The following is a 14,076-nucleotide window of genomic DNA, read 5'->3' as shown; positions in this document are numbered from 1 at the left end:
CCATGTGGTGTAGGTACACCCATAGTGCTGTTAGGAAGGGAGTTCTAGGACTTTGACCCACCGACTGTGACTTTGACGTTATCAGATTTCATTTATAAACTAAATTGGTTCTTGTATTTTTGGTAGAATAGTGTGGTTAAGTTACTGGACTAATATCCCAGAGACTGAATTTGAATAACTGTACTTGAAGAATCTGTCTTGGGTTTAGCTTCCATCATGTTTGTTTTAATAATTCTCTGTCAGCCATGGCTCAGTTGGTTTCACTCTTGCCTCTAAGTCACAAGGTTCCAGATGCAAGGCCAGGGCTTGAGTACAGAAATCGAGGCTGACGCTCCTGGGCAGTACTGAGGCAAAGCTACACTGTTGGAAGTAAAGTCCTTTGGGTGAGGGGTTAAACTGAGACCTCATCTGTCTATTTGGGTGGGTGTAAAAGATCCCATAGCACTATTTCAAAGAAGAGCAGGGGAGTTACCCCAATGTTTACCCTCGACCAGCATCTCTAAAACAGGTTATCTGGTCGTTATCACATTGCATCCCCTTTGTGAGAATCTGCATATTGGCTGCCACATTTCCTGCATTACAACAGTGACTATTCAAAAGCACTTCATTGGCAGTAAAGTGCTTTGAGACGTCGGTAGCTGTTTTTTATTCTTTTTAGACTGGCTCTGAAATTTGCTAACCTTTGAATAAGTTTAAGATGAGCAAGCTGTTTTGCGATATTTTTTAAATTAAATTGCAGGTCTGCAGATAAAGGCAGATTCAAGCACCATGCAGTGGTACCAACAGTTGCAGGACATTTGTGACCAATGTGCAGCATCTATTAATGATCTTAACAACAGCAAGGATTCCAAGGTAAAATAATGTTAAATACTTGTGTTTTAAATTGTAAAGTGTTTTTGATATCAGGTGTCTCCCCTCTGTTGACATTGATAACAAAGTCTAGATCACAGAAGTATCATTCTCAGCTTGGAAATTTTCACTTGACCCCCAATAGTGTTTTGGGGCAACGTTCCAGATCAACACTACCCTTTGTTTGAAGAAGTGCTTCCTGACATCACCCCTGAACAGCCTAGCTCTAATTTTAAGGTTATCCTTTTTGTTCTGGACTCCCCCACCAGAGGCAATTGTTTTCTTCCCCTCTCTACCCTATCAATTCCTTTAATTATCTTAAAGAGCCCAACTAGTCATCTTTACTCAAGGGAACTTAAGTCTAGTCTATGCAATCTATTCTCATAATTTAACACTTTCACCTCCGGTACCATTCAGGTGACTCTGCACTGCACACAGGTTGTTGAGACATGAATGCCCTACCAGAAACGGGTGGAAGCAGAATCCATATTTGCTCTTCAGACAAGTGGGTAACTTTTTAAATGGCAGTGTTTACCTCCATTCTTGAGAGGTGTTGCAATCATGATGGGCTCTTCCTGTGCCCTTTGACTCTATGAATGTCTTGGCCAGTAATATCAATGTCACTAAACATTTGATGAAACAATGGCCTTGCAGTGGCATAATGTGCATTTTCGGTTTTGCTCTTGCTGCTATGTCAAGGTGATGCTCTGTTCTGTGAGTAGGGGTACTACAATCTGGCTGCATGATTGATCACTCTGTGCGGCTTAAGGAACTGTGTGTTGGGAGAATCGTGAGGTTCAGAGTTTCAAGCTATCCTGCTGTTTCCTTTATAGCCACCTTGTCTGGCTTTTGTAAGAACAATTCAAATTGTAGTTGCAGGGCAGGATTGCAGATTTTCACCTGTAAGGTGTCTTGATGGTAACTGATGTAAATTGGAATGCAAGATACTCCTTCCTATTCTCTCTGGGATTAATTTTGTTGGGTTACGGTCCAGTGGATCTTTAGGACCTCTCATTATATCCTTGAGGCTCCTAAATGAGGGCTTCCTGCCAACTAAATGATTTGAGCACTATAGGCATTCTACAGCATAGAGCAGTATAAAGCGTCTTATTGGTCTGGTTGGGATGTGCCATACGAGGGAAGAGTGATTATAAAAAGTCAGACAAAATACTTTTTTTTTAAAAATCGCTATTAAATGGAAGGATAATGAGAGATTCCTAAAGCAGATTACATATGCCTTCATTTCTAGGTGAAGAAAATTAAGATGGACCTTCAAAAAACAGCAACAATTCCTGTTGGTCAGATCTCCTCCATTGCAGGTGAGTGGAGATCATTCCAGAGGCTTGGTTTGTCAATGTAATAATGGCATAATTTTTGTATGTAGTATTATTGTTTCTTTTCCCCCACTGGTCACTTACCTTAAGTCCTTCTGCTGCTTTCTGCCATGTATGCACTTTTGATTCCTTTATTCCCTTGCTATATGATGCCTATTTTCCTAGCTTTTTCTCCTTTTGCATCCCCTTCTCCACTGAAGGCATCAACTCCTTGCAGGAGTAGTGTGGTTCCAGGAGCACTCCTACATTATGCTCAAATTATTTTTCTTGCAAAAAATAATCTTTGGTTGCTGCCCAAAGGAGAAGGGTGTCCATAGGCAACTGAGGCTGGCCCTGCGTTTGCACTTCCAATCCACATGTGCACCCCGAGGGGTGGTTGCTGGAATTTTCCTGAAGCTGGCTATAGGATTCATACTCCTAGGTGAGATCACCTCACCTCAACACAGACTGGGGACTGAACTTGGGAGATTACTGCTCCATTGTGGTTCAGCTATTACGTGTGTAAATCTGCTGGTGAGAAGTTAAATGATTTTACATTTCTCCATACTGAACTGTATCTGCCATCTACCGGCCCAGCTTATTATGAGATCTAAATCCTTCTCAATCTGAATGCCCTTCATCTTCTGTGTTTACCTTGTGAGCTGAGGGCTGTCAAAAATGTCAGTGGCCTACATAAGTAGAGCAAGACTGATTCAGTAACGCAACGTGAATTCTTTTTACTCATTCATGGGATATCAGGGTCACTGGCTAGGCTAGATTTTATTGTCCATCTCTAATTGTGCTTGAGAAGCTGGTGGTGAGCTGTCTTCTTGAACCTCTGCAGTCCATTTGTTGTAGCAACACCCACAGTGCTGTTAGGAAGGGAGTTCCAAGATTTTGACCCAGCGGCAGTACAGGAGTGGTGGTATAGTTCCAAGTCAGGATGGTGAGTGGCTTGGGGGAGAACTTACAGGTGGTAGTGTTCCCATGTGCCTGCTACCCTTGTCCCTCCTAGATGTTAGAGGTTGTGGATTTGGAAGATGCTATTGAAGGAGCAGGAATGTAAGACTCACATAGCTTTTTCCACTGAAAAGTATTAAAGCTCTTTATGAAAATATTGCACAATATGAAATCTCTTTCAATTCCTATATCCTCATGCTTGAACTGTGAAAGATAAGTCAAGCGATTTCTCCATTTTTTTTTTTCTCCAGGGTCTCACCTTCGTGAAATCTTTGACAAGATCAATAATTTGCTGTTGGGCAAGCAGATATCGTCAGGTGGGAAGTTGGTGTCAATTTCTCAGCACCCACAAGGGCAGGACTTCGTCTGTTACAAACTGGCAGAAAAATTTGTGGTGAGTGAGTAAATTAGTTTTGAGGTGCAGTCATTGTTATAGCACAGAAAATGTGGAGGTCAATTTGAATGCAGCCAGCTTCCACAAACTGTACTGAGGTAAATAACCAGAATTTTTTAAAGTGATGTTGTCAAGGGATAAATATTGGCCAGGACACTAGGAAGAACTCCCCTGCTCCTCTTCTGAATAATGCAGTGGAATCTTCTCTGTCCACCTGAGAGGCCCAGTGGGGCCTCAGTCTAATATTTCATCTGAAAGACTGCACCTCTGGCAGTACAGCTCTCCCTCAGTGTACTGCATAGGGGGTGTCACTCTTGAGTAGATGCTCAAGACTTTGGAGTGGGATTTGAATCCATAACCTTCTGACTCCAAGTGGAGTCACACAAAATGTTAACTCAAATTACCCCTTTGTTTCTCATTCTTTAGGATTCGTTTAAATTTGCTGTCTGCTGATGATGGACAGGAAACTTATTTCTAGACTTCCAGTAATCTTAGTCATTCAATAGGATTGAGTCCCTGACCTTTTCTCCCCATGGCATTCTCCTGCCTTACCTAAAGTTCTTCCTTCACCCAATTCCACCAATCTCAATTTAATTGCCCATTCATTGCTGTTTTATGGGATCATGCTATGCGCAAAATGGCAGACAGTTTTGGCTGTATAACAATAGTAAATTGTTTATTGTATGTGAAACATTGTGAGAGATGTGATGTACACTTATTATAGCTTGGTGCTGTACCAGACAGAGTGAAACATTAAGATAGATTTCATAGTATCCCAGTATGATCCAGCACAGGAGGAGGCCAATCAGCCCATCATGCCTGTGCCAGCTCTTTGGTAGAGCTATCCAATATGTGCCACTCCTCTGCTCTTTCTCATTGCCCTGTAAATTGCTTCCCTTCAAGTATTTATTAATTCTCTTTTGCAAGTTACTAGTTAATCTGCGTCCAACGCCTTTTCAGACAGTGCATTCTAGATCACAACAGATTTCAACAGATTTTTTACTCTCTACTATGAATGTTCAGGTTCACTTTGTGGCCTAACCACCATCTGAAGATTATGGAAACTGGATTTCAACTTTAATGCCATATTCAAGGGGTTCAGGGCAGGTATAAAATGTCCTCAGCATCGAATGGAAAGGCAAGTACAGCATCAGTTTTGATTTTCTCCATTATGACCCGCAGAAACAAGGTGAGGAGGAAGTAGCATCTCACCATGAAGCTGCGTTTCCGATAGCAGTGGTTGCTTCAGGAATCTGGGAGTCTCATCCGAAGGTTGGCGATCTTTTCTTGGCCCATTTGCACCGAAAGTGCCCCTACGCGGTGCCGTTTTTCCCTTCATGGAAAGACGGGCTACCAAAGGAAGAATATCAAAGGTAGATTTCCCTGAACAACATTATGCCCTCAAAACTGCCAGCATAACTGATCTGATGTCTGCTTCTATCTACCAGGTGGTTATTAGTTGAAGCCAGACTGGTATTTAAAATTTGCCAACTGCAAGATACTTTTAAAATTGCCAGTTTCATCCTGTGAATCTCTCTAAGTCAGGTTGTTCTATCTCAGCGAAGGGAATATTGATTTTACTTGTCTTCCCTATGAAACTTCTGTTCACAGGTTGCAACTGACTGTGACCCTGAAGTAGTTCAGGCATTGATTGTTTAATACAAAAACAGAATTACCTGGAAAAACTCAGCAGACCTGGCAGCATTGGCGGAGAAGAAAAGAGTTGACGTTTCGAGTCCTCATGACCCTTCGACAGACCCTTCACCAACCCCCTCCACCTCTCTTCCCCCACCCAAACCACCACCCCCCCCCCACCCCACACACCTTAAACCGGCTTATATTTCACCCCTTTCTTGGATTCACTCAAGTTCTGTCGAAGGGTCATGAGGACTCGAAACGTCAACTCTTTTCTTCTCCGCTGATGCTGCCAGACCTGCTGAGTTTTTCCAGGTAATTCTATTTTTGTTTTGGATTTCCAGCATCCGCAGTTTTTTTGTTTTTATCTGTTGATTGTTTAATTCCTGATTTTAGAAAGCCATTTGCAATCTGTGATTTTCCTTGCCAGGAAGCCATAAAGAGGAAACATTTGTAGATCCTGCAAAATAAAAACAAATTAGTGGCAATTAATTAACTTTGATAAATTATGGAAGGAGAAATGAAAAAATATCCTCCAATTGATGTTTCTAATCTTACCTTCATCCCTCTGCTGTTGAAACCTGCTTGTGAAGTATCATTGATAGATGGCTGAGATTGTCTCTACTTGTTCTGAGAATGGATAGTTTCTGGCTACAATAAATGTGAAATTTATTTCATTCCATATTTACTTTTAACCTCCTTCCAATTTCTTCAATTTATTACAATTTTATTTTTGTTCTTGTCCTCTTCTGATCTTTCATCGCAAAATGAGAAGATTAATAAAGGCCATTCCTTGGGCTCAGCCTTCTAGAAAGGTACCCCCATCACACCATCAAATTATTTCCTAAATGATTCTAGAATTTCAACTTCCACCCCATACAAAAATCCATTCCTTATTCTTTACAGATCAACCATGATCTAATTGAATGGCACAACAGAATTAATAAGCTGAATGGCCTTCTCCAGTTCCCATGTTCCCACATCAGTACTAAATTTAATTAGTCTGAAGCTTGATCCTATTCTCATGATTTAGTTTGAAGTCATTTTTTCACTCTACCTTCCACTTATTATTTGAGTTGTATCCCTCTCCAAAGCTGCCTTGTCCTTATAGTCAGCATGTTTTTGTTAATTCTCCTTCCACTGGAAAGATGGGTTTGATGAGGGATAATTTGACCTTGTGCTGCTAGTCATTATGCATCATGATGAGAGGAAGAACAAAAGATTTGGATATTCCCTCTTGTTGTGCAATTACGGTCTGATCCTTTTTCTCCTGTAGGTTATTGGGGTACCGAGTACTGGACAATGGTGTTGAGCAGCAGGACAACTTTTTGAAACGGATGTCCGGGATGGTCCGTCTGTATGCAGCCATCATAGTGTTAAGATGGCCCTATCGATCAAAGCAAACAGTATGTGCAGTAACCAAATGCTACATTTGTTTCTCAACCACGTGCTATTATTGCCTGAGTTAAACCTGATGAGCATTTATTTTCTTTCAGCCAAAGTATAAAGGGCAGATGGTGGCATAGTAGTAATATCACTAGAGTAATGATCCAGAGACCCAGGCTAATGTTCTAGGGACATGGCAGCTGATGGAATTTAAATTCAATTAATAAACCTGGAATTAAAAGCTAGTCTCAGTAATGGTGACCATGAAGCTATCATTTAGTTGTTGTAAAAACCCATCTGGTTCACTGATGTTCTTTAGAGAAGGAAATCTGCTGTCTTTATTTGGCTGGCCTTTTTGTGACTTCAGATTCACAGCAATGTTGGCTCTTAACTGTCCTCTGAAATGACCTAGCAAGCTACTCAATTCAAGGGCAATTAGGGATGGGCGACAAATATTGGTCTTGCCAGCAATGCTCATAGCCCACCAGAAAGAATTTTTAAGAAAAGCGATCTCAGCCAACATTGTTACTTGATATTTGAATGATCATTAAGAAAGTTGCATTCTATCGCAATATAAATTTGAGATTATTTTGTGACTATTGCATAGCAGTTACAGCACAAAAACAGGCCATTCAACCGAATAGGTTTATGTCAATGTTTGTGCTCCATGTGAGCCCCCTCCCACCTGGTTTTGTGAAAAGGAAATTGTGTTTGACAAATTTATTAGCATTCTTTGAGGATGTAACGATCAGGGTGGACGAAGGGGAACCAGTGGACGTAATGTCTTTGGATTTCCAAAAGGCAGTTGATGTGGTGCCACACATAAAAGGTTACCACACAAGATAAGAGCTCATGGTGTTGAGGGGCGGGTGGGGGTGATATATTATCGTGGATAGAAGACTGGCTAACTAACAGGAAACAGTTGGGATAAATGGATAATTTTTAATTTGGCAATAACTGCTACAGGGATCAATGTTGGGGCCTCAAGTATTTGTGATCTATATTAATGACTTAGATGAAGGGACTGACTGTACTGTAGCCAAATTTGCTATTGTTAGAAAAATAGGTAGGAAAGCAAGTTGTGAGGTTGAAAAGAGCCTGCAAAGGACGTAGCTAGTTAAGGGAGTGGGCAAAAATTGAACAGATGGAGTATAATCTGGAGAAAACATGAGGTTGTCCACTTTGGCAGGAAGAATAGAAAAGCAGAATATTATTTAAATGGAGAGAGATGATAGAATGCCAAGGTACAAAAGGATCTGGGTGTCCTTTTAACATGAGACACAAAAAATTCACACGCAGGTACAGCAAGTCATTGCATGGGGAATGAAGTATAAAAGTAGGGAAGTCTTACTACAATTGTGGAGCACATTGGTGAGACTCTATGTGCAGTTTCGGTCTCCTTACTTCAGGAAGGATATCCTTGCATTGTATACATCTTTACATCTAACCAATCATTCTTTCATGGGATATGGACATCGCTGGCAAGGCCAGCATTTGTTGTTTTGGTTGGCCCCTCAGTCTTTTTAGAGAAAATAACCTATTCAATCTTTTCTGATAGGTACAACCTCTTAGCTCTGTATTGTTTTATTACCTTTAACTGTTTAGAAAGCTTTGCTATTTTGTTGAATTATCTGATCTTATTTTGGCTGTTTGGACTGTCAGCATGGGTTGAAGGGGAAGGCTGATTATCAATGCAGTGCTTTAGGATGACTTAAGTTTGCCTCCAGGCACAAAATGACCATGTAGGTGGTTTAAATTTCAAGTTTTATGATTCTATATTGAGATTTATGATTTTAGTGGTTTAATTTTTTTAAGATTGGGAATAGGTGGTGAGGCCTAGCACGTTGTTGCTTTCTGATGCATTAACTTATCCCTCCAGAAACCCATCACTTGTCTTGCCAACCTATTTATTTGCCTGTTTCAATGAGCCCTCTCATCTTCCCAAGTACTTTTTTAAAAGAAGCAACCATGTTTTTCCAAAAAATTTAAAAGTGAAAATTTCATTGGGGCAGCAATATGTGAAACTTAGTCAAGGACTTGAGTATTGCTGAGAAAAGAGACATTTTTTGTCAAAGCTTTTGGTCTTGCACCCATTGGTATTTTCTTGCAAATTGTCCAAATGTCAGGAAAAACAACAAAGTTATACTGTATGAGAAGAGAGTGCTGATGTTTGCAAGAGCTGGGCCCAGAAGGGATCCCATGGCAACACCATCTATTTGGGCATACATTGTCATTAAAGCTGAACTGAACTGCATGAATTGATGAGTCCATAAGTTTAATGAATACTGATTCACGCAATGGTGGCGGGTCTAGAACACCATGATATAGTGCTGCAGTGTAAATATCTGTGGCCTCCTTGAGTAGAACGTTGGTAAATAGGCTAGCAATGTCAAATGAGCACATTCCCCAGGGCAAATCAGTTCAAGCTGCCTGGTTTAACTCCCAAACAATGTTTGGCAGTTAACTGTCAGCCACCATAACCTGGTGCATTCTCCATGGCAACGCCTCTATTAATCAGATTCCACTGCCAACAGTATAAATAAGTTGTTTGCCTTGACATTGGTATTTTATTGCGAATTGTCCTGGTGAATGCAAGACGAAAAGTATCAACAAAAAATGGTTTTTTTTTCAGCAATATGTGATAAAATTACATTAAATTACATTGAGTGGGCAGCACTGAAACGGGCCATTTGTCCCAACTGGTCTCTGCTGCTTCTTATGCTCCATACAAACCTCCTCCCACCTCATCAAACTCTATCAGCATATCCTTCTATTATTTTCTCACTCATGTACTTATTTAGTTTCCCCCTTAAAGACATCTATACTATTTGCCTGAAACACTCCCAAGAGAACACAAGATGGAAAAGCAAGAATTAGAAGCAGAAGCCGACCACATGGCCTGTTGAGCCTGCTCCACCATTCAATACAATCATGGCTGATTGGGGTTTCAACTCCACTTTCCTGCCCACTCCTCATATCCCTCAATTCCCTGAGAGACCAAACATCTGTCTATCCCAGCCTTAAATGTATTCAACAATAGAGCATCCACAACCCTCTGGAGTAGAGAATTCCAAAGTTTCAAACCTTTTGACTAAAGTCATTTCTCCTCCTCTCAGTCCTAAATGATCAGCCCCTTATCCTGAAACTGTGCCTCAGTGTTTTAGATTCCCCTCATACAATCTCTGTGTCAAGCCCCTTCAGAATCTTGTATGTTTCAATGTGACCACCTCTCATTCTTCTATATTCTAGAGACTATAGGCCCAATTTACTCAGCCTCTCATCATAGGACAACCCCTCATCCCAGGAATCAATTTAGTGAACCACCACTGTACCACCTCCAATGCAAGTATATCCTTTCTTAAATGCGGAGACAAAACTTTACCTAGTATTCCAGATGTGGCCTTCCCAAAACCCTGTACAATTGCAGCAGGACTTCTCTTTTATCCCTGTGCTCCAATCCCCTTGCTATAATTCTTCTATAATTCCTTCTTGATTGCTTGCTGTACTTGCATGCTGACTTCCTGCATTCATTGTGTAAGCATAGCCAAGTCTCTTTGAACATCAACACTTACAAATTTCTCACTTTTTAGAAGATATTCTCTACCCTGTTGAACCCCTTTCTATTATGTCCCAGCTGAGCCTTCTCATTTCAAGGAGCCCCAGCCTATTCAGTCTTTTCCTGAGTCTTTCAAATGATTTGAAGTTGACATGTAATCACAGTATTTAATTATTGTTCCTTTTTTGCATAGGAACATCCTCATGAGCTGAATCATGCTTGGCGCTGGCTGGCTCAGATGTTGAACATGGAACCTCTGGCTGACATTACTGCTACACTACTCTTTGATTTCTTGGAGGTATAATGCTGTTTGCACTATAATGTTGTTCACTAGCATCCTCTATTTGAAATGTTAAGCATACCTCGACAATGTCTATCATGTGTTCGTGCTGCCTGGGGTTCAGTAATTCCTATCCTATATTAAGTGCAGGAAAGATTCACGGGAATGGTCACAGAGATGAGGAACTTCAGTTATGAAGATAGATTGGAGAAGATAGGACAGTATTCCTTGGAGAAAGGAAGGCTGAGAGGAGATTTGATAGAGGTATTCAAAATCATGAGGCATCTGGACATAGTAGATGGGGAGAAACCATTCCCACGCGTGAAAGGATCGAGAATGATATGGCACATTTAAAGTAATTGGCAAAAGAAGCAAAAGCGATATGAGAAAAAACTTTTTCACACAGCGAGTGGTTAAGGTCTGCAATGCACTGCCTGTGCGTGTAATGGAGGCAGGTTCAATCGAGGCATTCAAAAGGGAATTGGATTGTTATCTGAAAAGGAAGAATGTGCAGGATTATGGGTAGAAGGCAGGAGAGTGGCACTAAGTGAGTTGTTTATTCAGACAGCTGGTGCAGACATGTTTGGCCTGATGGCTTTCTTCTATGCTGTAACAATTCTGAGATTCTGTGAACCCATTGTCGTCTTCTCGCCAAGCTTCACTGGTCCCCACCTCTCATAGCATTACTGTCACTGAACGCCCCCCCCCCCACTATTAACATCCTGGGGGTTACCATTGACCAGAAACTGAACTGGACTAGCCATATAAATACTGAGGCTACAAGAGCAGGTCAGAGTCCAGGAATCCTGTGATGAGTAACTCACCACCTAACTCCCCAAAGCCTGCCCACCATCTACAAGGCACAAGTCAGGAGTGTGATGGAATATTCTCCGTTTTCCTGGATGAGTGCAGCTCCCACAACACTCAAGAAGCTTGACACTCTCCAGGACAAAGCAGCCTGCTTGATTGACACCACATCCACAAACATTCGCTTCCTCCACCAGTGACGCACAGTAGCAGCAGTGTGTACCATCTACAAGTTGCACTGCAGGAATTCACCAAGGCTCCCTAGCACCTTCCAAACCCATGACCATTACCATCCAGAAGGACAAGGGTACAGATAGATGGGAACACCACCATCTAGAAGTTCCCCTCCAAGTCACTCACCATCCTGACTTGGAAATATTTCGCTGTTCCTTCACTGTTACTGGGTAAATACCCTCCCTTCCTAACAGAACTGTGGGTGTACCTACACCACAGGGACTGCAGCGGTTCAAGAAGGCAGCTCACCACCACGTTCTCAAGGGCAACTAGGGATGGGCAATAAATGCTGGCCCAGCCATCGAAGCCCACGTTCTATGAATGATTTTTTTTTAAAAATTGTGCTCCTTGTTCTTGTTTACATGAACTTGCGCTACCTTACTTCTGCAGCTTCTTCCAGCCTTTTAAACCTGCCTGTACCCTCCACTCTTCCAGCTTTGGTAGGAGCACTCTCTTCCCCCAACCCAGAACCCCATTTCAACAAATATTTAAAACGGATAAAATTTTTAAAGTTGAGGGACAAGTTTAAAAACAATATGTGACTAACCATCTATTGGATTTTGGTTCCTCTTTAAGATGGATTCTGGCACTTCAAAGTCCCTTGTGTCTTTTTTTTGTCACTTTATATGGAAACCATCTGCGGTGACTTACGTATACAAGAGCAAGGAAGTTATGCTGAACTTTTATAAAATCCTCGTTAGGTCTCAGTTGGATTATTGTGTTCAATTCTGAACACCACACTTTAGGAAAGATGTCAAGGTCTTGGGGAGAATGCAGAGGAGATTTACTAGAATGATACCAGGAACTTTAGAGATGATTAAGAGGAGATTTAATAAAGGTGCTCAAAATCATGAGGGATCTTGATAGAATAAATAGGGAGAAACTGTGAACAGGTGGATCGGTAACCAGAGGACACATTTAAGGTATTTTGGCAAAAGAACCAGAGGTTAGATGAGAGATTTTTTTTTAATGCAGTGAGTCATTGTGATCTGGAATGCATGCCTGAAGGGCTTGTGGAAGCAGGTTCAGTAATGGCTTTCAAAATAGAGTGGAATATATACTTGAAAAGAACATATTTCCAGGGCTATGGGAAAAGAGCAAGATAGTGGGACTAATTGGATAGCTGTCAGTGAACTGACATGGGCATGATGGGATGAATGGTTGCATATGGGCTATATAAACTTATATAATTCCATGAGAGACCATGTTACACTGAGCATATCACTGTCTGCCATTATTTCCTTCCTCAATAGGTCTGCGGCAATGCCTTAATGGAAAAGTACCAGAATCAGTTCTGGAAGATGATCCTACTGATCAAGAATGATTACTTCTCCAGGTAGGAAACTTATGATCATAGAATGAAAAATTGATTAAGGATGTCATTTGGCCTGTCGAGTCTGTGTCCAATCTTTGTAGGAGCAATTTAGCTAATCCCTGTAGGGATGGGTGAGGTTGTCTGCCCTTTCCTTACCCAGAACCCTATGTTATACAGAAGTCTATCGCAAACTGCACAGAGATGTTCACTGTATCTATTCTGTGGCCACATTTGTAATTTAAGCCTACATTGCCATTAATTTGCAAACACCTTGAGTTGCTGATTCTAAGAAAAAGAACTTGCACTTCTGTAGCATTATTCATGACCTAAAGCCAACTGAAATTGGTTTAAAGAGCAGTGGAATTATCCCTGCTAAATATTTATATTTGTATCCCAACCAACATCATCAAAAAAGCAGATTATCTGGTCATTATCATGTTGTTTGTGGGAGCTTGGTGTGTGCAAATTTGCTGCCACATTTCCTATTGGAAATTTCCTATTACAAGTGATTTGCACTTCAGACATACTTCATTGACTGTGAAGAACTTTGGGATGTCCCGAAGTCGTGAAAGGCACTATAGAAATGCAAGTCTTTTTCCTTCTGTTGGCTCAGCATCTTCTCAGACAATGCATTAACCTGCTGCTCCATTGGGCCGCCCTAAATCTTTGGTCTCCTTACCTAAGGAAAGATACACTTGACTAGGAGTGCAACAAGTGCTCACTGGACCGAGTCCTGGGACCAGGGGGTTGTCCAATAAGGAGAGATTGAGTAGCTGGTTTATATTTCCTAGAATTTAAAAGAATGAGAGGTGATCTAACTGACACAAACAAAATTCTTAAGTGGCTTGAAAGGCTAGATGCTGGGAGGATGTTTTTTCTGGCTGTTGTACCTAGAACAAGGGACTGCTGTCTTGGAATAAGTGATCATCAATTTAGGACTGCAATGAGAAATTCCTTCGCTGAGGAGTGTTGTGAATCTCTGGAATTTTCTACCTCAAGAGAGCTGTGGATGCTCAGTTATTGAATAAATTCAAGAAAGAGGTTGATAGATTTTTGGGTGCTAAGAGAATTGAGGGATATGGGGATAGTGTGGGAAGGTGGAGTTGAGCTTGAAGATCAGCTGTGATCCTATTGAATCGCACTTGAAAGGCTGAATAGCCTATTCCTGCTCCTATTTATTTTGTTTCTAGAAAACAGCTAAAAAGATATTTCACTCATTTTCAGCATTCCTAAAAGTCACTGGTGTTTATGCAGTTCAGTTCCGTTTTATCAGTTATTTACAAAACATACTTTAATCTGTGCAAATTCAAGGGTATATGTCATTTAAAAAAAAAACCTGCTTGTCTT

At 41.1% G+C, this 14,076-nt stretch overlaps 1 protein-coding gene across 1 annotated transcript in view; it reads left to right on the top strand.

Moving 5' to 3' along the window:
• The window catches only part of gle1 (GLE1 RNA export mediator), a 48,012-nt gene that overhangs the window by 25,774 nt on the left and 8,162 nt on the right, over positions 1-14,076 (top strand). The window contains exons 8-14 of the mRNA XM_041193937.1: positions 740-852; positions 2,099-2,168; positions 3,374-3,516; positions 4,699-4,889; positions 6,428-6,557; positions 10,287-10,391; positions 12,668-12,750. Of these exons, the coding sequence (XP_041049871.1) occupies positions 740-852; positions 2,099-2,168; positions 3,374-3,516; positions 4,699-4,889; positions 6,428-6,557; positions 10,287-10,391; positions 12,668-12,750 (835 nt within the window). The remainder of the gene's footprint in view (positions 1-739; positions 853-2,098; positions 2,169-3,373; positions 3,517-4,698; positions 4,890-6,427; positions 6,558-10,286; positions 10,392-12,667; positions 12,751-14,076) is intronic.

This window comes from Carcharodon carcharias, chromosome 8, assembly GCF_017639515.1.
Source record: "Carcharodon carcharias isolate sCarCar2 chromosome 8, sCarCar2.pri, whole genome shotgun sequence".
NCBI classification, from domain to species: Eukaryota; Metazoa; Chordata; class Chondrichthyes; order Lamniformes; family Lamnidae; genus Carcharodon; species Carcharodon carcharias.
The sequence above is the reverse complement of the archived record's forward strand: the minus strand, read 5'-3'. Positions and strand labels throughout refer to the sequence as shown.